General features: G+C 37.8%; 1 protein-coding gene across 13 annotated transcripts in view; it reads left to right on the forward strand.

Annotated features, from left to right (window-relative positions):
• Positions 1–25904, forward strand: part of INPP4B (inositol polyphosphate-4-phosphatase type II B) — a 428243-nt gene that overhangs the window by 102473 nt on the left and 299866 nt on the right. For 10 of the 13 annotated variants that reach the window (XR_011738872.1, XR_011738873.1, XM_065836253.2 and 7 more), the window contains 3 exons: positions 6683–6767; positions 17711–17935; positions 19788–19832. Coding sequence is in view for 11 of the 13 variants with exons in the window: in XM_065836253.2 (XP_065692325.2) it covers positions 6683–6767; positions 17711–17935; positions 19788–19832 (355 nt within the window). In the remaining 2 variants the exon portion in view is untranslated. Of the gene's footprint in view, positions 1–6682; positions 6768–17705; positions 17936–19787; positions 19833–25904 lie in introns of those variants that run through there. The other 3 variants (XM_071808036.1, XM_071808037.1, XM_071808039.1) reach the window with 2 other exon arrangements.

The raw sequence follows: 25904 nt of genomic DNA on the forward strand, positions 1-25904 counted from the left end.
TTATTTTTTTAGGAATCCTGAGATTTGTAATAAAAGCTTGTGATATTGTGGCTCCAGGAACCAAGAGTTACTGCAAGTTATGCCAGATATTATGAGACTTGGAATAAAATGATAAAAATTGGAAGAATTCTTATCAGTGGAAAGAAACATCCTTTATTGTCTACCTTGAAAAATCCAAAGCTAATGCATTTTGCAAACACATAATAAGTAGTAGCAATGATGTTTTTGTATTCTGCCTTACTTACTTCTATGGTACTGCTGAAACTGCTAAAAGCTGTAATTAAGCTGTCATACCTAATTTTAAAATACAGTTAACATTTAATTCTTATTTTAAGTTATTTTTGAAGTAAAAGGCAATATATTGGGAACTGAGCCAGAGATGAATAATGCAGTGGTTTTTTTAAAAATGACAGCCAGAAAGTTGTAGAACAAAAAGTAAGAATTTTTTTAAAAAGCTTATTGTTCAATGTATGTGTTGTGATACAGCTCCAGAGTTTTGCACCAAAATATAAATTTGAAAAACTTACACCGTTCAGATATTAATTATTTATAATTAACTTCTTAGGTAGGAAGGCTAATTTGAGATTGTTTGAAGCTGTATGTAGAAAGTGTTTAATATTCATGTTTTAATTATGCGTGTGTATAATAAACTGAGTGAATATGGAGTATGAATTACAAGAGTGTGTTTTTGTACATTATTATTATTATTGCTACTAATGTATTTTGAAACCAGAAAGAAAATTATTTTTGGTTAGGTATATCACATTTGTTAAAGGTAATAGTCTATTAAAATATCTATCTGTTCTGCAGGATTTGTTCAGTGACGTAAGTCAACAACCGTTTTCAGAGTGAATGGAGATTAGTGGCATTATGTTGTCAGCGTGAAGCTGGTATCTGGTAGCATTGCATGATGGATTAATCACAGTGGGTAAGGCATTTTTTGAAAGAGATGATTTGAGTATCTTTCAGTGAGCTGACAGTTTGTAAAGGTGGTTGCAATGAACTGCTGCTTTACAGCCTGTCTGGAATAACTGAAGCAGCTCATCAGGTGCCTAGGAAAGCACTTATCACGCAGCTTGGATCATAGGCTTCACAATGCTTAATAGACGCAGGGTGCGAATATTAATATGACACAAGAATAGATGATATTAAAGGAGATATCAGACTGTTGGATGCAGCTTGCCAACATTTAAAAGGGTGTTTTTAATTCTGCAAATTATATGCTTGCATGTGTCATGCAGTCATTTCTTAATAACTCAAAATTAGAACAGTGTGTTTTGCTCTATTTGGTAATGGATATGTTACCGTAGAAATACATTGTACCTGCTTACATTTTAAGAACATTAGCTTTTCTATTTGTCAATGAAATTATCCTGACAAATCCTGTTGCTGTTTGCTTGTTCATATGTATATATAAAAAAACTGTGCTTTACCTGGAGAGTAAAGAACCTTATCTGTGCTAACACTGAAATAGCAAACGTAGGTGGTAATGCTGATAGCGTAGTCAAAAGCATGACCTGAGCACATAGGTGTGTTACTGAGCTGATATCAATCTGACTTGCTCATTTGCCAGTTCCAGGAAAGTTACCCAAAAACCTGGTCTTTCAGGTTTCTTCAGTCACTAGCTTTTCCTCCAGGGCTTCTGGTAAAGACATCAGATAAGCCTTCTAATAAGTGGTGGATGGCTATGACTTAGCAGTTTGGGAGAGAGATGGTATGGGTTCAAAACAGTTTGGTAAACTTCACCTGCTGCTACCAGTCCCTTCAGGCAAACTCTTCTATAGAAAATATTTTCCTGGATAGCAAGGAAGAAATGAAACCAATTCTTGTCATTCAATTTTTGAAATTCTGTTGTTGTTCCCTGGCCTAGTATATTTTGTTACTTTTGTGTAGCTATAGTTTGGTCTATTTTAGTTATGTTTTGTTACCTTTCAATAAACTTTCTCTCTTTAACTTCATTTTATTATCGGAACACTTATAAATGCAGACAGAAAATAACTGATTTCAAAAGCATGAGTAGGTTGATGTATGTAGCATTCCTGCTCTGTAAAGCTTTTGATTTCATTATGTCAAGTTTGCCAAAATAAACTTTAAAAAAATCAACTGTGAGATTCACACACATACATCAACTCACTTACACTCACCCCCTGCCCCCAGTTGACTGTGGAAGATTTTTATAATGTCTTCTTAGAAGAGTTTTTACTTTCTGTAATGTTTGTTTTTTTCCACAACGCTATAGCTTTACTTTTCTACTTACTACTTTAACACAGAGGAATTGCTTTGTGTGTCACTTATAATTTTAACTGTCAGTTTAGTTCTTGACTTGATAGAGCTAACAGTAGATTATCCCTCTTCCAGCTACAAATCTCCTATTGCAAAACCCTTTCATAGTGAAACATTTCCTCCCTCCTCAATAGTACATCAGGTCAGATCTATGAAAATATAAAAATAGCTCCAACATGCCACTTTGTCATTTTTTAAAAGTTTCTCAGTGCTTTTGTTTTTTGAAAGCTTTTTTCTGCCCAGTTCAAAGACAAGTAGCAGCCTGGAATCTTCAATAACATAGTTACAAATCCCTGTTACAAATTCAGTGCGGGTAGTCAGATGCACCTGAAAAAATTAGCAATGTAACTTGAAATACTGTATGCTTCCCTCACTGCTGTAGAATGTAGTTGTTATGCTTTGTACCTGCAAACATGCTATATTTTAGTCTATCAGAAAACTTCCCTGGCTGTATGATATCTTGCACTCAATGTGTACTTCAGTTCGGTCGTGAATCTGGGGCTAGGTGCTCGAATGGCAGTTGCCAGTTTAATATTATTTAGCTTCCTTTACATTAAAAGAGGTTGTGTACAGTTACATAGGTATGACTACACAGCAGACACCCACTCATATGTTCTGGTTGTGACTATCGCTTATTTCAGTTTTAGGCATGGACTCCACAGAAACAGGGGTGTCTTCACTACTGACTTGAAACTCATGGCTGTTAGAGGGTAGTGGATTCACTAGTACAGCAGTATGGATTTACAACTGCATACTGATAGGAAAACTTGACCAGTCATTTGACAAAGTGAATTAAAAGGGTTTCTGTGAATTCTATGTTTGGGGCACTCTTTAGCATTACTTCAGCACTCTTACTAGGATATTGAAGTTAGATTTATCAATCATTTAATTTCATCTTCAATTCATTGTTTTAAAACAATTTCCTGATTTGTGGGGTGGGTTCTGCTGCCTGTAGACTTTCCCAGTATTTTAGGAAAGATGCAATCATTCAAAGCCTAGTTGCTGTTTGGCATTTTGATTGATCCAGTAAGGTTTTTTAATAACAATTATCCAAAACTGCCAGTGGTAGGAAGGGAAAAAACAATATATTGGATTGTAACAGATTACTACAGATCTGATTTTGATCGTGTTTGCCATACTAAAGACCATATTATTACAAGCTACCCTTTTATTAAAATCAAACCTAGAAAACAGAAGTAACAACTAGCCCACATAAGCTCATAGTATGCACTTAAAGCAAGAGAGACAGTTTTGATCTCTTCAGATACTGAAAAACAAAGCTGATTTCTATCAGATATGTATAATGGTTCCCTTGATTACAATTTTGTAATATCATTTGTAAATAGATTTCTTGTTAGCTTTTTGTGTCACAGATAGACCAAAGCTCATCTAAATGATGAGAAGTCTGCAGCAATAGTAATTCTGAAGGTCTTTTTCTTCAGTTTTGTGTCAGGATGTGGGAGATGTTTTGCAGCAGCATGTGCTTGCTTTTCTGGCAGCTTTATGCTCTTTCAGCTTTTGTTTTTCTTGTTTCCCTTTTTGTTCTCTCACAGATACAGAAAAAGTAACTCCATGTCTTCTGATCTCTGTACTTGATTGTGTATCTTGGAAAAGCATTCAAATTCATTTGAAATTGCAGAATTGTTTCATGCCTGCTTCCACTGGTGTAGGGAGTGGAGTAACTTGTCCCTAAAGAGGCTCTTGGAACTGCAGTATCTCCTGTCGTACAATGCAGAAAGCTGGAAGCACTCTGAACCTTCCTTTCTTCTGTTTGTTGTTATTGTTGTGTGCAACTGATTATAAGACGAACATCACTCATACAAATTCTTATTTCTTTGGAAGTTATTTTTTGGTAACTACTTCACAATTTGTATAATGTGTATGCCTTTCATATGCAAATCCAAAGATCAAGCCTTTAAGTTCTGACACCTGTAGCAAACTACATGCAAGCTGTGATTCTTCATTCCTGGCCTTTCCCAGTACCTGACTTGTCTGAAAGTCATGCAATGGGGAGTTGCTTCTCACAGGCTTCCAATTACTGGAGATACATGTTTTGGGGGAAATATTAAGTCTAAGGAGTTATCAGGTTTGCATGTTTCATCTGTGGGGAATGAATATCAGCAGAGGAAGCGTTTTCTGTAGGAATAAAAAGGGGAAAATCTGTGAAGAGCTCTATGAATATTTTTTTGGACAGTCTAGATAGGAGTCATTCAGGTACTCACAGTTGAATATGAAATTGTGCCAGACCTTTAACTTCTGAAATAAACCCTTCTTTTGGTCATATATATATTTTTTAAATATTGCCAACTTTTGAAAGAATCAAACTGCCTTATTTGCTTTTCAGGTAAGGGTTATCTGAGATACTATATTGGTGTTGATAACTTGCTTCAAGATCTAAAATGAAAGTAGTCATCGGGATTACTGTAGTAGAGAGCTCTTCCTAATTAGTCTGGTGTTAGGTTTTTGAACTACTATAGCCTGTTTTCCCTGTATTTTACTTTTCCCAATAGAACCTCTAAGAGTGCTTCACCCAATAGTACCTGGATGTTGTGTCAGGGTTACCACATATACTCAATTTGCTGAATTCTGTAAAGAAAAAAGTCCCTGGCACTTGTATATGTCCTAAAACTCACTGTGCTGTTTCTCTACTTTGCTCCCCTTCCCCCCCCCCCCCCCCCTTTTTTTTTTAATACAGTTCATGAGCTGTTTTTCAGTCCACAGGACAATATGTCCCTTTTAGACCAGCTCAGCCTGAATAATATTTCAAAGAAGTAGATGTACAAGTGGTTTCTAGATTGGTCTGTTTGCTTTTTCTTGATCTGTTAAACCTTCTCTCTTGACTTCTGATATATTTCAACATTGTGTGCTTTTCCCCTGATCTCCCATTTTATTTTGACCTTTTTGTCACCTTTGGATGTTGACAAATGATATGATTATTTAGGTTGCAAAAGACTCTTAAGATCATTGAGTCCAACTGAACCCAACACTGCCAAGTCTATCATTAAACCCAGTCCTTAAGTGCCAGTCACTGATTTGTGCTTTGATAACTTGGTTTGGAGTATTTGCTTAATAAGAGGTAAAAGGTGGGGTGAATAAATATAGGCTTTTTCAAGGAAATCCTTGTTAGACTTTCTGAAACATGACCCGTTTGATATTTGTCGGTCTGACTATAAGTCTTGCAGTCTTACTGTATTAAATTTTCACTTTTTTGCTCATGACTGACAATGGCATGACTAGGTAAGTAAAGGGTCTTTTTGTGAGAAAATGCAGTATCAAGCCACCCGTTTAAAAAATGTGTTGACACTCTTGGCAAAACAATTCAAGTTTGAATCTGACAGGCCAAATGACAGAATAGTGGCAGAGAAAGAGTTAGACAAGAAAACGTGTGTATATGAGGCAGGTGTTTTAACTGTGGACTTTTTAATTAAGTTATTCATTTAGTGTCAAATCTGTGAAACCTAATTCCAGGATTTTAGTAAAATTGGACTACAATACGAAAAAATTTTCATCTTTAGGATCACTTGGAATAAAGCAGTACCTGAGAAAGGAATGGTGAAATAAAAATTTACATTAGCCCCTGGAGAATCTCACTGAAGTAGAAGAATGAGCTCTGTGATGTTCATGCTGCAAAACTGTAATGCAGAAGTGTATGGGTGCATGTTCTAAGGGTTATTTATTGCCAGATGTTAGGGATAAAAAATGGATAATGAAAGTTTTAAGGGAAAAGAGATTAGTTCTGAGGCAGTGATTAATAGTGTCACTCTTCTGAAAAATGAGTCACACTTACTAACCTAGAAGAAGGGTTTGCATTTTCTTTGCAGAGCACTCCAAAAAAAATGATAGCGGTAATTTGTATCATATTGCATTCTGCAATAGATCCGTATCACCTAATGTCATTTGAATTGCGTAGCCAGAGACAACATTCAAAGTTTCAAGTGATGATAAAGAAATCCCTTTTAAATGAAAACTGAAGAGAAATGCATACTGTAAGATTGCATGTTATTTTGCTCACTTGAAATTATTGTAATATTTGAATAGAATGACTTTTGATTCAGCCTTATTAGTAAATATGGGAGTTAGAATGAGCTGGGCTTGCCTGATTTGCGTAGGAATGAGATGGCATCTAAACTTTTGGAAACCTACAATATGGAAAAACTAACTACTGAGTTCCTGTTTTCCTGTGTGGTCTTTTCTAACAGCTTATTCCCATTATAGCTCATTGAGCTGAAGTAGGATAGCACAGGTGAGTAATTACAGAAATGCCTGTATCCATCTGCCTAATGATTATTATGCTTTGTTGTCTTTATATCTACACATTGAGTTGTCTGTGAGTAGCCAAACAGAAGGACTTCACAGTCAGGTTCCATATTCTAATGCTTTGTCATCTTTATGTTCACAGAGTTCTGAAGCCTCTGAAGTGGTAATCCTGGAGCGCTGCTGGGTTGTGGAGTTCAGGAAAAAAACAGATGTTTCAATAGTTCTCAGTAAGTAAGACACAGCTCAGTATGTTCAGTATGGTATTTTTTTTTCCTGTCAACAAAAATGACAACAACAACAACAACAAAACCTGCCATGACATTGAAATCTAACTAAAAATTTAGCTAAAATATATCCTGTTGTCCGTTAGATGTATACATCTAAATACTGCTTGTCTCTGAATTCGTGCCCAAAAAGAAATTCCTAAAAGCTATTGTTTCACTTTTTCTAAAATCAAGTGAAAGTCATATGTCATCTTCTTCCTCTGACAATGAATAGAGGTTTGATGTTCAAGTTCATTAGATATTATGTGGGATTTATGTTAATGTATAGCCAATTCATGTTATTCTTGAAGGATTAAACATTGCCAAACTCAGTATTAAATGAGGGGTTTCCTTTTTTTTTTGTTTTCCCTCACTTCTGATTAACTCTTGGTGAACAAAACTGGTAAAGATGGTAGGAAAAAAAAGTTATTTCCCAGAAATCCAAGAAGTTTTATTTAGAGACAATTTTGACGTAGAATTTTCTCTGCAGGAACAACTCAAATAGCCATTGTGTTAGGAGTTTTTTTTATGATGTGGATTTATTCTGATACCATTGCATGGTTTTGAAGTCCTTGGAGCAATTTGCCATTTTCTGTTAGCTCTAATGGTCTGAGAACAGTTTAGTAGGCTAGTAAAACTAGCTACGGGGGGAAAAAGCTTATGCTGCAGTTGTGGACTTGATAGCCAGCTTTGCTTTTAGTAGAAGTTCCTACCTTTTTTTTTTAATCACTAAAATCTCCTGTCCACTTCAAGGAAAATGTTGGATTAATCATGCTGACTCTTGTCCTCAGCTGCTGAAGTGATTCTTAGTGTTTGATTGCATTTGAGAAGGCAGTGATTTAAAATGTACTCATTGTGAGTTTTTTCCTTTTCTGGGTAATATTCTGAAGAGGAGCTCAAATGTTGCATCTTTAGCAGTGGAATTAAATCTTATGTCTTGTGTCTCATGTCAAGGCACTGTATAAGAAAGGACTTCTTGCCAGATTTGGAAGCTTTGCCTAACTATAACAGCTAAATGATCACCATTCAGTCTTGAATTGAGATTTTTCTAGTCGTGGCCATAGAGATTCCAATTCATTGATTGGGATAATCAGCTTTATGAGATGATAGTGTTACAGTTTGGATATAAATACAGTTGTGTCAGTTCCTTTCTGGTAATTTTTTTACAAAGCTTGAACATAATGGTGCTGAACTGAACAAAGAATACAGTTGTAATTGCTGCCAGGATTCTTTCAATTACTGTTGAAGCCTGTAAACAAGACAGTTTCTGTGGCAGGGAGAGTGGCAAGTTTTATGTCCAAAAACTGGAGAAGTAAACAACGATGAGAGTAGTGAGTGAGCACTTCAGGCAGCCTGTGGAGAAAGAAACTGAATATCTGTTGAGGAAAAAATAAGCTTGCATAGTAAGGAACACAAATTGCTGTCTGAGAGACAGACTTTCTAGAACAAACTTAGAAGGTCAGTAGTGTGGTTAGAGGTAAGGGTGTCATTGTGACCAGACTCTAAAAACATATTAAAGTTGAAAAGAGGAAGGAGTACAGAAAACTCCAGTTATGCAAAGCCAACAAATGATGATGAATGCCTGGGGTGTGACTGAAGAAATACAACAGAAGATAAAGGAAGAGGCAGACAGGTAGAGGAGAAATTGATTTCAAACTTGGCAATTTTCCTGTGCCAGAGAACAAGGACAAGAGCCTGGCTGATGATTTGTTGCATGGGAAAAGAAAAAGAAAGCAGACTATTATGAGGTATTAGAACAAAACTGAAGACAAATGAGGGTGATATACTGTATACTGAGCAAAGATAAAATACTACTACAGAAGTAGTTAAATAATAACATTGTAGGAGAGAACAAAACTGAGAACATAAAAGGAGACAAAGGAAGAACTTGGAAACTAAGACGAGAGATCTTTGTCAGTGGGGGCTTTGGTCACAAAAAACTAGGTGCATCATCACAAGATTACATCCACTGGCAGCCCAGGTAAGCTCTAAAATTTGTATCTAGGGCTTTAAAGGATTTGGGTGGAAGCAGGACAGGATGTACCTGCTCATATGTCAAATTCCTTTTGGGACAGATGGAGGAGAACTGTGCCAGAACATGGTAGAAGCTCAAAAGAAAGGAGATAGAGTTGGTCTGAGATTTAACTTGTGATTTGGCTGCGAAGGAACATTTGCTTCATCTGCAGGTTGCAAGATGAAGCAAATCAGCTGGCAGTTCAGCTTGGAACCATGAGGGGGTTTTGGTGTGAGCTTTTGGCCTGTTGCCTCCATCTTTCTCTGAGTGGTGGGCTGAATCCTGGGATATATGATTAAGAGTGAGAAATGGAGACTGACTGGGTTGTCTAAGAAGAGAACATAATAAAGGGCAGTGGAGTAAACATGGAGGGAAAAATAAGGACATTTGCATGCCATCTCTAGTGCTATTGTGGAGCTGATTGCCTCCCTGTGGAGTGGACATGGAGACATGAGTGGAGGACAGAAGAGGTTGGGCAGTGGCAGTGGATAGTCCTGTCAGTCCTTCAAGTGTAGTGCTCCTAAAGCAGCCTAGCTCAAAATGTGTCAGAAACCAGACCATGAAAATAAGAAACATACCACCTAAAAAAGATTCCTTATATCACTCTCTGTGTGGCTGATTACTTCCATGCCCGCATAATATGAACTGGTTGCTATTAGCAGAACAGGTTGGACACTGGTGTGAAATGGATCTAGTTGAATGTGTCAGTTCAGACAAGTGTGAAATTCCAGCAGATCTGACAAGGAGAGCATGTCAACGCTTTTGTCCAACCAGATCTTAAACCTGGAAACTGCTGCTGTGCACTGAAATATTCAAGCTATTAAATGTTAGCTGCCTTGCCATGGATTCTTTTCAGGAATAACCATCATGTTTGCACCATCTAAACTTGCAGCTTGTATCAGGAATAGTGTGGCCAGCAGGACTAGAGAAGTGATTGTGCCACTGTTCTCAGCACTGGTGAGGCCCATCTTGAATCCTGTGTTCAGTTTTGGGCCCCTCACCATAAGAAGGACATTGAAATACCAGAGAGAGTGCAGAGGAGGGTGACGAAGCTGGTGAGGGGCCTGGAGCACAAGTCTGAGGAGCGGCTGAGGGATCTGGGGCTGTTTAGCCTGGAGAAAAGGAAGCTGAGGGGAGACCTTATCGCTGTCTACAGCTACCTGAAAGGAGGTTGTAGCATGGAGGGTGTTGGTCTCTTCTCCCAGGTAGCAAGTGATAGGACAAGAGGAAATGGCCTCAGGTTGTGCCAGGGGAGGTTAAGATTGGATATTAGGAGAAAATTCTACACAGAAAAGGTTGTCAGGCATTGGAGTGATGGAGTCACCATCCCTGGAGGTGTTTAAAAGGCGTATATTCTATAATATATGCAGATATTGTAGCTTCAGTGGATGCAGAAATATATAATCTTAGCTACATCTCTGGGGGGCTTTGGATGCCCTGTTAAGGGTGGTCATCCTGCTGGGTTTACGTGCCCAGGTGCTGGTGGTGGGGCTGCATGGCAGCAGCTGGGGTGACCCGTGATGGACACAGCCGGTTCCAGGCGGATCCAGCAGACCCCCCGCAGGGCACGGCTGAGGCCCCCTGCGCAGTGAGCTGATGCCTCCAGGGAAAACCTATTTCAGAAGGGGTAAAAGGTTGCTCAGTGAGGAGTGAGGGAAAAGGTGTGAGAATGGGAGGGCAGGAGCTGCTCCAGGCACCCAGGGAGACCATAGAAGTGGTTGAGGAGGGAGAGTAAGGGAGCAGTGAGAACTAGGGAGGTGAGAAATCCAGCAGCCGGGTAGGCCTGGTGAGGAGGAATGGAGGGAACACAGGAAGAAGACGGACCTTTTGATGGAAGGTCAGTCATCTCAAATGTATTCCAGGGTATCAGGTAAATAAAAGGCCTGCATAAACCCTTAAGATAATAAGCATTTCCTTTTGCCATTTGTGGCATGTAAACCACTTGCAGTTTTTTGTTTCCATCAATATTGGTGGCTTGGAAAAGGCAGGTCAGTATCTGTTTTAGAGACAGAATTACTGAGGCATACTCTAAGGTTACTTGTGCATACCTAGACAGAGAATTGAGATCTCTGAATCCTGCCTTTTTTAAGGTAAACTGGTGGTCCAGCCAATGACGTGATATACGTTCCACAAAAGCAGTCTGCTGCTTTTCAAAGGCTGGAGTCAGTACTTTCAGAGAATGCTGCAGCATTTCTGTTCAGTGATCTTGAGATGCCATTGTGGTGTTCAAATATTTGTGTGGTCTGCCTCACTTCCAGTGTAGATGTGGCATTTATTTAATGAAAGGGGAGAAGCAATGTGGCATGTGTGAAAGCCTGCAGGTATTAAATGAAACAATGTAATAATACTGCTGTAGTCAACCTGGGCTACCATGCTGTATTAATTGCAAATACCTCAGGCTCTCTCTGAGCTTTTGTGGGGACTTAAATGGAGATTATAATGGCAACTTATGCAAGTTTGTGCCAGCATTGCAAGAGAAAAAAAAAAAGAACACGGGAGATAAAAATTTTAATTAAATTCTTTATCTTTGATTGAAAATGTGACTTCCAAAGGAAGATTAACGTAGCATCATGAGTAACCATAGGGTGATTTCATCACTACTAATTTGAACATGAAATGCATCAGCATATAGAATTCAGCCAGCTTTGTGAATTAAAAGCCTCTGATGTCTGTATTAGAAATATCCTGCGGATATAATTTATGTATCAAAGCTTCCATTCTACTTTTGTTACAGCATATGGTAGTTAGCTGTGATGGTGCTTTACATTTTAGAGTGACAGTGTCTCATTGTTATTCTCAACCATTTTCCACTGCTGAGGTAGCAACTAAGAATTACTTTTTGCTAGTGTGTGTGAAAAGAGAGAAGCAACCTTTAACCTTTTTGAACTCTTACTTTGCATATTGGCATAGGAGGGAAGAAGTGATTCTCTAGAAAAGGAGAGATTGTCATTCTGGACATTGACAATGTGCTTTGTACATATTTTTATTTAAATCCTGACAATAATTTATTTTTTACCCTGTTCAATGTGATCTGTGCTTATAGCTGTCATTAATGAAAGTAAAACAAGCCATAGAGTATCAGTTTTCCTGTCACTTTTACATGTGTAATAAATCAAAACAATAAAGCTGCCTTAAGAAAAAGCTAAAATTAATAACAAATGAAAAAGCTTTTAAATCAAAGTGTATTCCCCCTATGCTTGGAAATGTGTTTCTTTTATATTTTAAAAGCCTTTCAATTGAACTGCAGTCTTTTAAAAGACAAGGGTCAGCTCCAATAACTGCCTACACTTTTTTTTTTGGTGTCTCAACTTGTTATTTCTGGTTCCACAGAACTCCAGAGAGATTATGATTTAAGTTACAACCAAGTACACTTTAAGAAGGATATCATTAAGACATTTTTAACAAGAAACTTGTTTTCGTTTTTAAAACAACTGAAATATCAAAGTACTTGCAGAAAAAAAGAGGCCCTTGCTATTGTGTAAGTTAAAACCATGAGAGATTGAAGTATTGTTACAAAATAATGGGGCCAAAAAATGTTATCTGAGGATGATGGAGCTAACACCAAAATACACTTCTGACTTCAGACAGTTGGGTTAGAGTAGAAAAGGTTTTCCAGTGCCGCTGGGGATGTCTCAGTTTCTCTTTGTGCTTTGTCCTTATTGACAGCAGTCCTGTTTGAACAGGGGGATTTAATCCTTTATTTGAGCTGCAGAAGTCCTATGGGACCATGACTTTGTACACTACCTTCTGTGGGAGAAAGTCTTGTTGCAATCATGCTTCAGTAAAAGAGTTGTTGGTGAGCAGAGTTCTGAACAGAAAAGGCTCTACAAAGAGCCATGTTTGCTTTCTGCTGTCTGCTTCTTGGGCTCTTGCCTCCATTTGAGTCTTTAATAGGGTGTGGCAGGATGCAAACCCCCCCCTCTCTCCCTCCCTTCTTCAGTATGGAAGGAGTAGGCCCATCTCCCTCTCTCTCTGCTGTTTGAGGCTAAGAGCTTCTTTTGTTTGGCCCAGAGCACCCTGGCCAGGGTCATTAGAAGAAGGGAGTGCCGAGGCGCCAGTGAGCCGCTGGGCATCCGCGGCCAGTGTGGGGGTTGTTTGGAGGTTTCAGGGGCACCCCACAGCCAGTGTGGGGGTGCAGAGAAGCTTCTGGAATGCCTACAGTCAGATCTGATCAGCCAATAAAAAACGGGACTCTCGTCGAGACTCCGACCATTGTCGCGGGTCTCTCGGAGCACGAGCAAGATGCTGCTGCTGAGAGCCCGCCCTCGGATTCAGACTCCGCTTGCCTTGCCGCCATGGGTGTGGGTAAAACTTCTCACAGGTTTGCGAAAATATTTATACTTATGCATGTGTAACTTTCCATGCTCAATACGAGCATGTGTAATATTAATTCTCACATAATCGCGGGTGTATTTTCCTCCCGTGCTTCCACATTTGCATGCGTAACTTTCCGTGCACATTTGCACACGTAACTTTCCGTGCTCAATATGAGCACGTGTATAAGTTATTTCCTCGCACAATCACGAGTGTATTTTCCTCCTGTGCTTCCACATAAGCATGTGTAATATTCCGTGCACATTTGCACGTGTATTAACCCTCGCAGGATTGTGCGTGTGCACCTTCTGTATTCACTATGAGTACGTGTATTTCTTTAAAATAATCCCACACCGTGTTCAGACAAGTGTGCACTCCTCCTGGACTCCGGGACGGCTCTGGCATTGTTTTGGTGAAGCCATGTGCATGCACTCTGTGGACCACCTGTTGTATTAGTTGCTGCCCCTTAATTTTCCTCAACTGATATCCGAACCTGTATTGAAGTCACTTTTGGAGTGCTAAAACCCTGTTTCTCACCGGTTTAATAAAAGTTGTTTTGCACCCATGCTCTGCCACAGAATCCATTCCCACGGAGTGCCAGTGCTAACATTTAGCAACAACTCCATGCATTAGAATTAGTAATACTTGGCCTTCTTATTTTTTCTTTTCACCCCTACTGAGGCTGTTAGCTGTAACCATTGATTTATTTTCAACTGGGTAATTCAAAACTGAACTAACAGTGTGAAGATATGAGAAGAAATGTTTAGATACTGGTTATTGATTGTAATTGCATACTAGTGTTTAATGGCTGATATGAAGAGTATGTCTAGCTTCACACATTTTTAGATTTGCTCTTGTAGAAATGTAAGTAGTACAGTAGTTTAAGTCTTGCTTTTAGACACTGTGCTAGGTTCCAGGAAACAAATGAGATATCTTGGAACAAGCTGAGCACTAAACTTTGTTAAAGTGTTGACTTACATACTGTTTTTGATTAGATACATACAAATACACTGTCAGGATGAACAGTATCAGGTTAGTGTGGCTTACATCAATATCCCAGAGTCTGATTTCAAAATCTTTCCTTTTGTTTCTGTTTTTTTGAGTTTATGCAAGCAAAAAATAAATAAATATAACTATGAAGACCTTTTTCAGTTCAAGAAGAAAGAGATAGAATGATGTACTATTTTGCTTTGAATTTAGTGCTAGTAAGTTGAATGTTTTGCAAAGAAAATCATTGTGTTTCACTGTGTGAATGTCTTCCTTGGCTTTATGCCACTGAACCTGAAACCCCACTGGGGATGTGCAGCATTAAGGTGAAACTTCCCATGCTGCTATTGCAGATTCCCAAGGAGGCAGAAAATTTTCTTAGTGTTGTATGTTCTTAAATCTTACATGTTGTCTTCTTCAAAAATTATAACAGTAAAACTAGAGATGCATACCAGATAAAGAACTGAACTTGTTGAAGTCAATAGTAAATATACTCAAAAGGTCAGTGTTGTTTTTTTTTTCCAAAGCTATCTCATCGTAACTCATGTTAGCAATGAAAGAGCATAACAAAGAATGCTTGCGTATTTGTGTTTTCTATAGGAACTCCTTAAAGTATAAAGTGCTTTTGTCCACCCATGAATACTCCTGTGTTTAGCATGTTTCAATACAAATATAATTCTGCTGATATCTGCCACTCACCTGAGGTCTTCATTACATTTGTGGGTCTCTCAGTTTTATTTTCAGAAAGACTCATTTCAACTAAGTTTTGTTTCCCTACTGAAACTTGAAATTAAGTTTCTGAGCTTGTTAGTGTTTACAGTATTTATCCGAGCCAATGTGATAATCTGGAGAGAAAGGGAAAGAGATTATGAAATTTATTTATACAAATAAACCTTTGTGCTCCTTTATTGCAACAGACGTTTTTGCCCATATGCATTTTGGACATTGTTTTTTCTAGTATGTGAACTTGTTGTAAATAAACATAGCATCCACTGAAAGAGTATATGAAATATATAACTTACCAACTGTTCAATGTGCAAAATAAAACTTTCTGCATTTGCAGTGATTAATATTTTCCAGATAATTTCATATGCTTTCCAGAATTTAACTTGGTTGTCAGAGTACTCCAAAGATCTAAATATAGCAGACTGTAGTGTTTTGAAGTGATAGTTTAGAATGAATATCCACATCTCAAAAATGGCACCTGTTAGATCATAATACAGTGAATTATGCCCACTCCTACTGCATTTCTCTCTCCCTTTCTGATTCCATGCATATTAAGGGTGATTCACTATGCCTTTTGTGCTTGGCAGTCTGATTTCCACAGCTAAGAGGTAAATACAAATAGCATGATTTCAATTGCAAAACATTGATTTCCTCCCAAAGCAGATGTTTTTTTATCTGGCTACTGGTAGGATATTTCAAGGCATGATCACTGTTTCTATTTACATTTAAAAATAAAGAGCAAAAAAGAAAAGAACACCTTGATATATTTGTATTTTGGTTAAGCATTGGTTTGTTTGTCTGACACTTTCCTTGGCTGAGGTGTATTGGCTGTACTGCTTCTATTAAAATTTGCTCTGCTTTTAAAGGCTGAGTCATACAAATAGTTTTTTTGCCTGCCTGTTTGTTGTTTTTCATTGTGTGTGGGTTTTTTTTTTTTTTTTTTCTGTAATTTTAATGACTGGTGGTTAATTTGGCATTGATGTTGGTTGTCTGCATGCCTCCTTTCTTTTTTTTTTTTCACTGGTGGTTCAAAATACTATGAAATAAGAACAAACTTCTGAATCACTGGAGTCAGTGGCAGAAGGGAGTAGACAATTGTGGCATTGTAGATCTAACTGGAGCAACAGAAAAGTTATCAGCTCTTCTAATTACCGGTCTGCTTGAAGGTTACTGCCTTCCTGGCTGAGCTGCAGCAGCAGACCACAGAAGAGCTTACAGCTGAAATGTCCGTGTTTCCAAATGCATCTTTGATAAACAGCAAAGCTCAGCCTTTTCAGGTTTAGTCACTCAAGAAAAACATGTATTTTTTGTGTAAACAAGGATCTGATGAACATCTGCAGATCCCTCAAATTTTGAATGTTCTTGTCTCAGGAACTGAATACCTGGTTTTCTGCCTGAGCCAGAGCTGGAGGCAAGTGTTCAAAACATTATTAGCACTTTTTAAGTTGCCTGTGAAGCCAGAAAGATGTTCCCTGGCTTTCCACTCTTCTTCCTAGTCTTTCCTCATGAATTCTATAGTCCAACTGGTCTGTGAAACCTTATCCAGCATTCTTAGCAGCAGCTGCAGCCACACATTTAAATTTTCTTAGATCCACCCCCAGACAAAAAACTTGTCCCACCTTTACTGGGATTTGTGCCAGTACAATTTTAAGAGGCTTCCAGACTTCAAGTTGTTATCTTTTGTTCCCCCTATGACAGTAAAGGCAGAGTTAATTGTAAGTGCCAGATGCTCAGTTTATGAACTGCAAACTGGTTTGCGATAACATATGTGGGTAAGTGTGCAGGGTTAGATCCTCAAGTTAGTAAAAGGGAATTGAAGTTTGTTTTGCACTGAAAAAAACTTTTCTGTGTTATTTGGATTTTTGTACTAAGTATGAAAACATTTAAGTGTTCTCTTCCGTCCAGTAATGTGATCCATGCCCTATTTAGGTCATAAAGATTTTGATGTCCAACTAAATAATACAGTCTTTATTAATACCATAGCACAGGTGTTTTATAGAGTTTAATGTTTCTAAATCAGTTGGTAACTTCTTTTAAGGAAACATTGATTTTTCTTTCTTTCCCAGTTTGTTCTTCTCAGTGTGTGTCGCATTGAATTAGTGACTCGATGAAGCCATCTATATTGGAGAACTGTAAATGCCTAAGAGGTGTTTTTTTCTTCCTGTGCTAATTCTAATCAAACAATTGACTCTTGCTACTTAACTGCATTTCTGTGGGAGCTTCAGCTTTTTTTTTCCCCCCTACCTTTTTACTTTTGTTCTTAGGAAACTTCTTTGAACAATTAGACTTGAGGCAGAACAGCAGGCAACACAGGGATAGTAATGAGGTCAGAAGCTCCTACATATAACCTGTTGCATCTTCACAGAAGAGCAATGTCATGCTAAATTATCTGCATGTATTGGTGAGCAGTGTCCTGGCAAGGATGAAAGAGAGGCTGAACACAAAGCAGAGCTGTAATAAGACATGGTGGACACATTCATCTTGGTGAATCCCACCATCTGTCAGAACCATGTCTGCTACCCCTGCTAAATCAGTTTCTGGTTCAAGGTAGCAGCTCTGATAGCTGCCTGTTGGCTGCAGAATCTGTGCGGAAAAGGATTTCCCATTTTGGTTTGATTCTACCAGCTAGTTCAGCAGTATGTTAATTGCTTTTGGAACCACTCTGTGATTAGACTTAGCATTGCACAGAATATGAAACAACAGGGCTTTTATTCAAGAGGTAGATGGGGCCCGTGGTTCTGTGGCTATGAAAAGAAATGTGTGTGTGGCGGTTTTAATTGTGTGTGTGTGTATGACATTAATATTTTCATGATCCTCATTTTGAATCAGAGTTCCTAAACCCCGTGTTTATGTTTTTTGAGTGCAGAGTTTCAGAGTGGAGAACCAGATCTTTACCTTGAAGCTGCGTCAAGGCCAGACTGTGAATCTTGGGCTGTGGCACTGGGAGAGGCAAACTCTGAAGGTTTGCGGAACAAAATTCAGCAGCTCCGGAGGCTGATCATGGAAATCAAAGAGGAGAGATCGTCAGGTGAAGCACAACAGTTTCTCCCTTCATCCCAAGTAGACAGTCTAGGAGAGCCACAGTTTACAAGTAAGTGTATATACTTGTTTTACTGAGTGCTGCAATAAAAATTGGCTACTATCTGTAACAGTACAGGTAGTGTCACAAACGGGGTACATAATGCTGTTTTAACTTGTTGCTTGACAAAGTGCAGTTGCAGAGGAAGCAAATTGATGCAGATAATCTTTAAATATCATTACCTGGCGTATTTTGATGGATGCAGATAACCTTCAGGGGAAGAAATGTGGGATTACTGTGTTTCCAACTTTTCTTCTCCGATTTGTTTTCTTTATAAGACTAATTGTTTGGTTAAAAATATTATTTTCCTCTTTTGTTTCTCTATATGAACATATGGGATACTGTTTAAAATACAACCTGATAACTTTGGTAAATATACAAGGCTTTAGCAGTACTTAAATTAGTATCACATAATTGTTCTTTGTGATATAAAAGCACTCTGTGGGTTTGAAAGCACGTAGTCATATGTTGAGTCACGCTTGGTGTACTCAAGCCTGGGCTACACTGCTTTGCTATGCACTGAATTTCATTTGTTCAGTTACTTGGCCAAGTCTGTATCCAACATGTTTATAAAGTTGTTCTAGACCAGTGCGCTGACTCTGCTAGTGGTAGAATTCCACTTAGAAGTCTGTTATAATTCCGTTTTTTAAAAAAAAAGTGTGGTTTGTTTTTTTTTTTTTCTGACCAAGGCCTTTTTAAGCATTGCAGCTGTAACTTTTCTTGCATAGACTTGAATGATTAGCAGTGGTAATGAGAACAACGTGAAACTAGACCTATTCAGCAACATCAAGTTTTCATGGAGCAAGAAAAAGCTATGTAGTTGTGTTTGTGTGTAGGTTGTGTGGGGGTTTTTTTGTTTGTTTGTGTGGGGGTTTTATGTTTGTTTTTTTTTGGGTGTGGTTTTTTTTTTTAACCAAAACAAACAAACAAACAGAGATCTTGCATTCCAGTTCATATGTCAGCTTGGTCATTCCCATCTGACTAATTTCTTCATTACTGGCAAATACTTAATAATACTGGAGCGAACACATAAATGTCAACAAGAGACAGTTAAATTTCTACAAGGTTCCGTGATACTGTCATTGTGATCAAATTACTTCCTGCAGAGGGTGAACAACTCAGTGTTATGTAACTATCTTTTCTGTTTCTCCTGTTGCAGCTTTATGGTTCACTCCGTTGTTATTGCACAGTAAGAAAATATTGTCATTTGCAGTAAAAAATGCACTGGAACATAATTCCACAATAGAGGGCTTTAAAATGCTCCTTTTGTCCTTGGTATGTGAGAAAATGAATTAATGTGCTATTTAAAAAAAAAAGTTGATTTTGTTGCTTTAGAGTTTATATGTAGGTCAATAACATGGTGATATATTTACTGATTAACCTGATTTACATACTTTCACACACCATGTTTTTTGTTGCAATTTTTAATGCAATGACATACTTACTTACAAGTGAGCTGTTAGATTTATTGTTTTTCCAACAGATACATAGTTAGTTGTTACAATGGAAAAATCTTAAAGGTTCCCACCCATGAAATCTGTGTGTGGCTTTGTGGTGTGTCTGTTGGTGTGGTGGTGTGATTTGTGTGTGTTTGGTTTTTTTTTTTAATTTAGTTTCCCTTCCCAGCAACAGAAAGTTTGTATTAAAAAGACAGAAGTTTTCTTCAAAAGTAATCTTTCTTCAGGCACATATTTCATGCAAAGGTCTATTTCACTATGAGTTTGTAACATAAAATATTATTCTGATGGTAATAACAGGTAGGTAGAGGTATGAATGAGGCACGTGAAACTCTTACTATGTATTGAAAAGCTGGTCGCTGAAATCAGATTATTTCTATTTTTTTTTTTTTTCTTAACCTTAAAAGGTATTCAGAGAACTGCAAATGAGCCGAAACTCGAGTTCAGTCTCGGTAAGATACTATTTTTGACTTCTCCTTGTAATTGCAATGGCTTGTGTGTGTGAAAAGTTATATATATGTGTATATATAATATATATATATACATGTGTCATAGTATACAATGCAATATGTTACCTGTTTTAAAAAAAATAGAACCCTGGTTCCTTCAAGTAGGAATTGTGCCTGTGCCTGTCTTTGATATGCTGGCTTTAGATTCAGAATTGGTTGAAATGGCTAAAGGTCTATTGAGTTCTCTAATGGTATGCTGCTCTACCAAGCTGAAAATCTGCCTAGTAGCTTTGTGGATGCTGTTTATGAAATATTACTCATTTGAGGTAAGGCATTTAAGAGGTGAAGTTTTTAAAAGATATTTTATTCAGATTAAAGTGCTGTACCTTTAGAACAAGTTTTTAAATAAAAGTAATGATTATTATTTCATAGGGAAGAATCAATGTGTTCAGTGATTTTTCTCTTTTATACTTTGTATAAGTAATTGGTATATGAGGATTATGTATTAGTATAGTATATAGCAGAGGTGCCGAAGTCATTATAGGACTGTATAACTGTAGGAGAAGTCACATGTACAGAGTCTTAAAATGACATTTGGCCCTTTGAAGGCAACTGTGAGGCTGATGTGGCCCCTGGTGAAAATGACTTTGGCACCTCTGCTACATAGTATAAGAGAACTTTTTTCAGGAGCTGTTCTGTTGAGTCAAGCTACCCTCTCCATTCAGAGGTATACAGCATGTTTAAGACTGCTCAGTAAGTCAAACAAGCTAATTGAATGATCATGTATTGGTAGTAAAAGATTAAAGCGTACAACATTTGTAATCCAAACTGTGTCATTTAGGAAGGAAAATTGTCAACTCTGTCATTGTTCTTTCAGTGCAAAAGCTTTGAATTTGAAGCTTTTGAAAGAGTGAAATAATTATTTGCTGTTGAAGCACTAAATACAATAATTCCACAACAGAAATTGGGGTAACAGTAGGTAGGTTTAGTTGATTATTCCTAACTCCTGTATATGGTAAAATAACACAGTTGCAAATAATGTATCTTTGGAAATATCTGATGCTGTATGCTGCATGCATTCTGAAATGATCAAAACTTGTGCAATTTATGATTTTTGCATGCATGTGACCTGCTCATTTGCATTTCATGTTGCATATCTGTACACTGAGAAACTTTTACTCAGTGCTATTCAGTATCTGTTAGATCTGCTATGATAGAAACACTTTAAAACATTTATCGCAAAAGCATGTGTGTATGTGAGAGAGGAAAAGAGACATTGGTAAGCAGGGTATTATATAAAAATTAATCTCCCCTATTTGGAGAACTTAGAAACCCCCCAACACAGCAAACATGATGGCATTGGTGACACACCCTGCTTGTTCCATCATGGTAGACTGTTTCCTGACCCTGTCCTTTGAACTGGGTTTTACTTGGCTTTTGCATTGCTGTAACTATGCCGATTAAAAGCTGATACCCTAAAGTGCTCTTTGGGGCAGATGCAATTATGTCTGACAAAATGATTTCTAGATTCCCTTAACTATGTCTGGGTAGCTATACCCATATGCCTTTCAAGAACTGGATGCTTACAGCATTACTGAAAATTTGCTGAGTAGTTTGTGAGTGTGTCTGTTGTATTTAGACATGGCTGGTAATTGCTATGCTACAGCAGCGAACAACTCCCAGAATGGACCTGGTGTGGTGTACAAGAGGGAGGAAGGTGTTACAGGTTGTGACTGCAAATTAAGTGAGCTGTAGTTGAGGAGAAGTTGCTTTTAGTAATAAATAATGTCAGCGGGCAGAAATGTAAAAACAATGTAGAGCCATTTTTGGACTTGTTTGGGCTCATGCTGGACGTTGCTCTGTTCACTCACTCTGTGAGTATTTTGTGCTTTGCATTGAGTTGTTTCTGGTAGGAATTTATGTTCTGTGGTTTGTCCTGCAGCATTATTGATTGGGTCGTTGCACTCTGTGAGTGATCTCATACATTGACTTCTGCTGCTGTTCAGGTAACAAATAACGGTGTAAACCTTTCATTTTGACTGATGTTCCTGGCCAATGCTGTAAGTCAGGGATATTTGGCAGTGTAGGCAACTATGTAAATCTGATTCTTAGTATCGTGATCCTAAAATAATACTAAATATTTAAGCTCAATGTATTTGCATGGGAGGAATCCACCTTCAGTGGTGGTCCATGGAATACTTCAATTTATCATAAGTTATCCTTCTTACTGGAACATAAATAGACCCATGCCAACACTTCCCAGCTTCAGCCACCCCAGTCACCACCACTCTGCTACTTGTATGTGTACGAATGTACACGCACACAGCAGACACCCAGACACCTTTTGCTGAGAAGTGAGGCAGGAACAGTTCAGCTGGTAAGGATGCATGTGCTGTTGGGCCCAACCAGACAGTTCAAATACCTCTTGCAAGGGCAGCCAGTCAAGATGCTGCCTGTGCTGTTCACCTGGTGATTGGTGAGACTGGAAGGAAGTCGTGCTATGACAGGCATCTGTGAAACAAGCTTGCCTTTGCCATGCCAGTTGAGCCAGAGAACTGCTCTATGGCCTCGGGAAGGTCAAAGGCATTGCTTGGCTGATCTCGCCTTTTGAAGGCTTGGCTCATGTAAAATTAAAGGCTTGGCATTAGCTTTAGATAACCAGGGACTCCCAAGACCTCTTTGTGAGGGGAACCAAGGCATGGGAATGAGAGGTTTGTTGCAAGCAACCACACTGCTGTGGTGTGTGCCTGACTTAGGTAAAGGAATCCTAGTGCTCTGTAGAGACTTTTAACTTGATTAGACTGGTCTTTGGCATTTAAAATTTGCAAGACATGTCTAACAGTTAATAACCCGTAGAACTGGTCTCTGTCCCTGAAGGAATGGCTTATAGCTATAACTTTGTTCATATGCATTATATAAACTATATTTTATTAGTTAAGTAGCGGAGAGATTCAAACATTATTTTGAATATGTATACTAATAGACATTTCTTATCTCATCTAAGGTACATGTGCTTTTAACTATGTAAAAAAAACCCCATCAGTTATCACATAACTGTACTTTGTAGTTCGTCTTAGTTGGTCAATAAATAACATTAAGAAATAGAACTCACCAGTAACTGAAACAGAATATAGCTTTTTGAGTCTTGCCTAATATATGACTTTTACTTAGGGACAGTATATCTAAATGCTTCTCTTCAGTGTTTGGAATTCTAATAACTACATTTTGAAATAATGTTACTAAAAACACTTGCTGGAGGCTGGTATTCTGCTGTGCTAGTTAACTTGCTGCATTCTATATCTGTAACACACTGGAAAGTGTAATCTTTATAAACATCTAAAATGTTGCCACCTTTTTATTTTATTATAAGGTGTTGTGTTTTGTTTGTTTGTCTTTTTCTCTGAGGTTGAAGCAAACAATAAAACTCTTCTGAATTACACCTTCCACTGCAATACTCTCAGCATTTTTGGGAGTGTACCTGATCTTGTAACATTCCTTATTTTGGAATTAGAACTTCCTGTAGACTAAGGACTAAGGTGGTTTGGTTTTGGTTTGGTTTTGCTTTGTCTGTATTCCTGATGGCTCTTTGGAAATATGGCTGGTTTTTGAACATTGTAACTGTTGGGAAATTCTACTTTTCAAGCTTTTTATTGTTGTTTGCCTTTTCAAGTCATTCTGTTGCACATGCTGTTTTATGAAGCGCTAGGCAGTAGCACATTCCAGTCTGTGCAGAGTACTGAATGGAGAGGAGGAGCAGAGCCAAGGGAGAAAAAACAGATCCTGGGCCTAAACAGAAAACAGTTTAACAAACAGCAAAGCAAAGAATCTTTCCCATGACTTTCAAGTGGACAGGGTTAGCTCTTTAATAGATGTTTATTTTGGAGTTACTGTTTTTGATTGCTTCTTTAAAATGTCCTTGATCTAACTAAATATGGTGTAGGTCTTGGACTTCACATTGGTTCTAGTGTAGCTACTTTGTGAAGTTAGGTGAAGTATTATGTAATACTGGTGGGAAATAAATTATATTATGCATATGAATCCATGTTATTGTGAAGTTTTTACTATCTTGCATCTCTAAAGGTATCTGCATTTACTTGATGCTGAACAGATAAAGCAACACATGGAAACACAATAATCAGAAAAATAACGGAACAGAGCAAGAGAAACAGTTGGTAGCCACAGAGCTCAGATGATGTTAATGTGGAGAAATACATTTTAAAAGATATTCTAAAAGGGAAGGTTACTCTTCCCTTGATGTCCAGTAGAATTCCTTTTGACACATTTCAGTGTTTTCAGATTTGTCTAGTTGATTAGATGTATGAAGACAGTAAGACAGGGCAAGAGATCCTAGAATTGTGGGTGTAGTATAGTAATCTAGAAAGGAATGCCTCTGCACATGTTGTAGGCATATTCAGGCACGGAGAGCACATGTCTAGCATCTCCAAAAGCTTTCTGTTTCTGGAGAGGTATGTTAGGGCAGTGAAACTCAATGGACTGTCCTGTTGTTGCATAAAATCTAGGTACTACTGAAGGTATAGAATAATGTAAATCTCACAGTTATGTCCTTTCAAAAAATCTCATTCAATAGTACACATAGAAAGTTTCACTGAGAGTTGAAAAAATACAATATTAAAATTTTCAGGGCTATTTTTTCTTTTTCCCAAATGGTGAGTTGATACAAGAGCTGTCTATCAGTAAATGCAGAAGTATTCATCCTCGAGTGTCTTATTTTTACCAAAGGAATACTGTGATGGCATCATTTGGAAAAGGTCTTGAAGCAGAGTCAACTCTGCATACTGAACTTAAGTTGAACACCAGTGCTGCTCAAAGACCATGACTAAATGATTTTTTTCAATCCTGAAACATAATCTGGAGTTTTACCAGCAGCAATTTTTCCTAAGAGAGTGATCAGCAGAAATCCTCTTCTTATCCACTCCACAAACTTGGAGTCAAAGTCTTGATTCTAGTAGAATGTTTCCATCGAACTCAGCTATCCTTCTGTTTCATCATGTCAAGAGTTGGTGAATAATGGATATTTGGTTTTGTTAACCAAATTTTTTAAACAGTACTCATCATCACACTTCTGAGTAAATCTGAAAGTGTTGCTTTATGCTGAAGGGTGTTTATCCTTTGAAAAAAGTGTTGACCATGTTAGGAAAAATATTAACAGAAATATAAAAATAAATGGTGGGTTGGTGTGTCTATCTTTTTTGTTGCTGTTTGTTTATTTTTACATTTCATTGTTTTCTGTTGAAACAGCTTGCTGAATTTCATGTGAATTTGTTCTGGTCCCACACAAATGTCATGTTCCACCAAACTAGCTAGTCAGGATTTTTCCTAGTTTCACTGATGGATATAAGACGTTGTTTCTTCTTCAACAACAAAATAGTTTAAAGATAAGTTAATTTAGAATAAATTTAGGAAGTAGAAAAGGTATTGTGATCATAAATAATTTTTTCCTTTTTTTCCTTGGGAACTACTTGTCTGGCTTCTGTGGTTTTGGGACTTTTGCACTCCAGCATGATGCTGTAAACACTTTTTATTCTTAGCAACTCAGTATTGTTAGGAGGAACTTTTTTATTGACAGAAAGGACCCTCCAAAAGAGGTAGCAATTTCAAGCCCTGTCTAGTAGACTGATGGTACATTTTGAATGGTATTGCCTTAGGACTTGTGGTTTGAAACAAACTTGAGTAGTTTCCTTTTTCCCCCCCACCTCATGCAGGTGAACTTGAGCTGACTTTCAATCTCTTTCAGTGCAAGTAGGGCAACAAGTACAACCATCTTCCAGAAATGTTCTAAGGTAGTAAATGGTCATCACCTTTCATGTCATACTGTCATCTCTCTTTTGTCAGTGTTTGGTGATGGGGCAGGGTAGCACATATTGAACAAATTGATAAGTGGGATCACCTGGAGTTGAGTGAAGTTGAATATACTGCACTTTATGCACAATAGTGTTATGACATCATGGTTTGCTAGCATACAATTTTAAACTTACATTATATCTTCTTTTAAGATTGTTTTCTGTATACACAGAAAAAAAATTCAGAAAAACCCAGAAAATTAGGCGAGGGGGG

This window comes from Patagioenas fasciata, chromosome 4 (genome assembly GCF_037038585.1).
Source record: "Patagioenas fasciata isolate bPatFas1 chromosome 4, bPatFas1.hap1, whole genome shotgun sequence".
In the NCBI taxonomy this organism is placed as follows: domain Eukaryota; kingdom Metazoa; phylum Chordata; class Aves; order Columbiformes; family Columbidae; genus Patagioenas; species Patagioenas fasciata.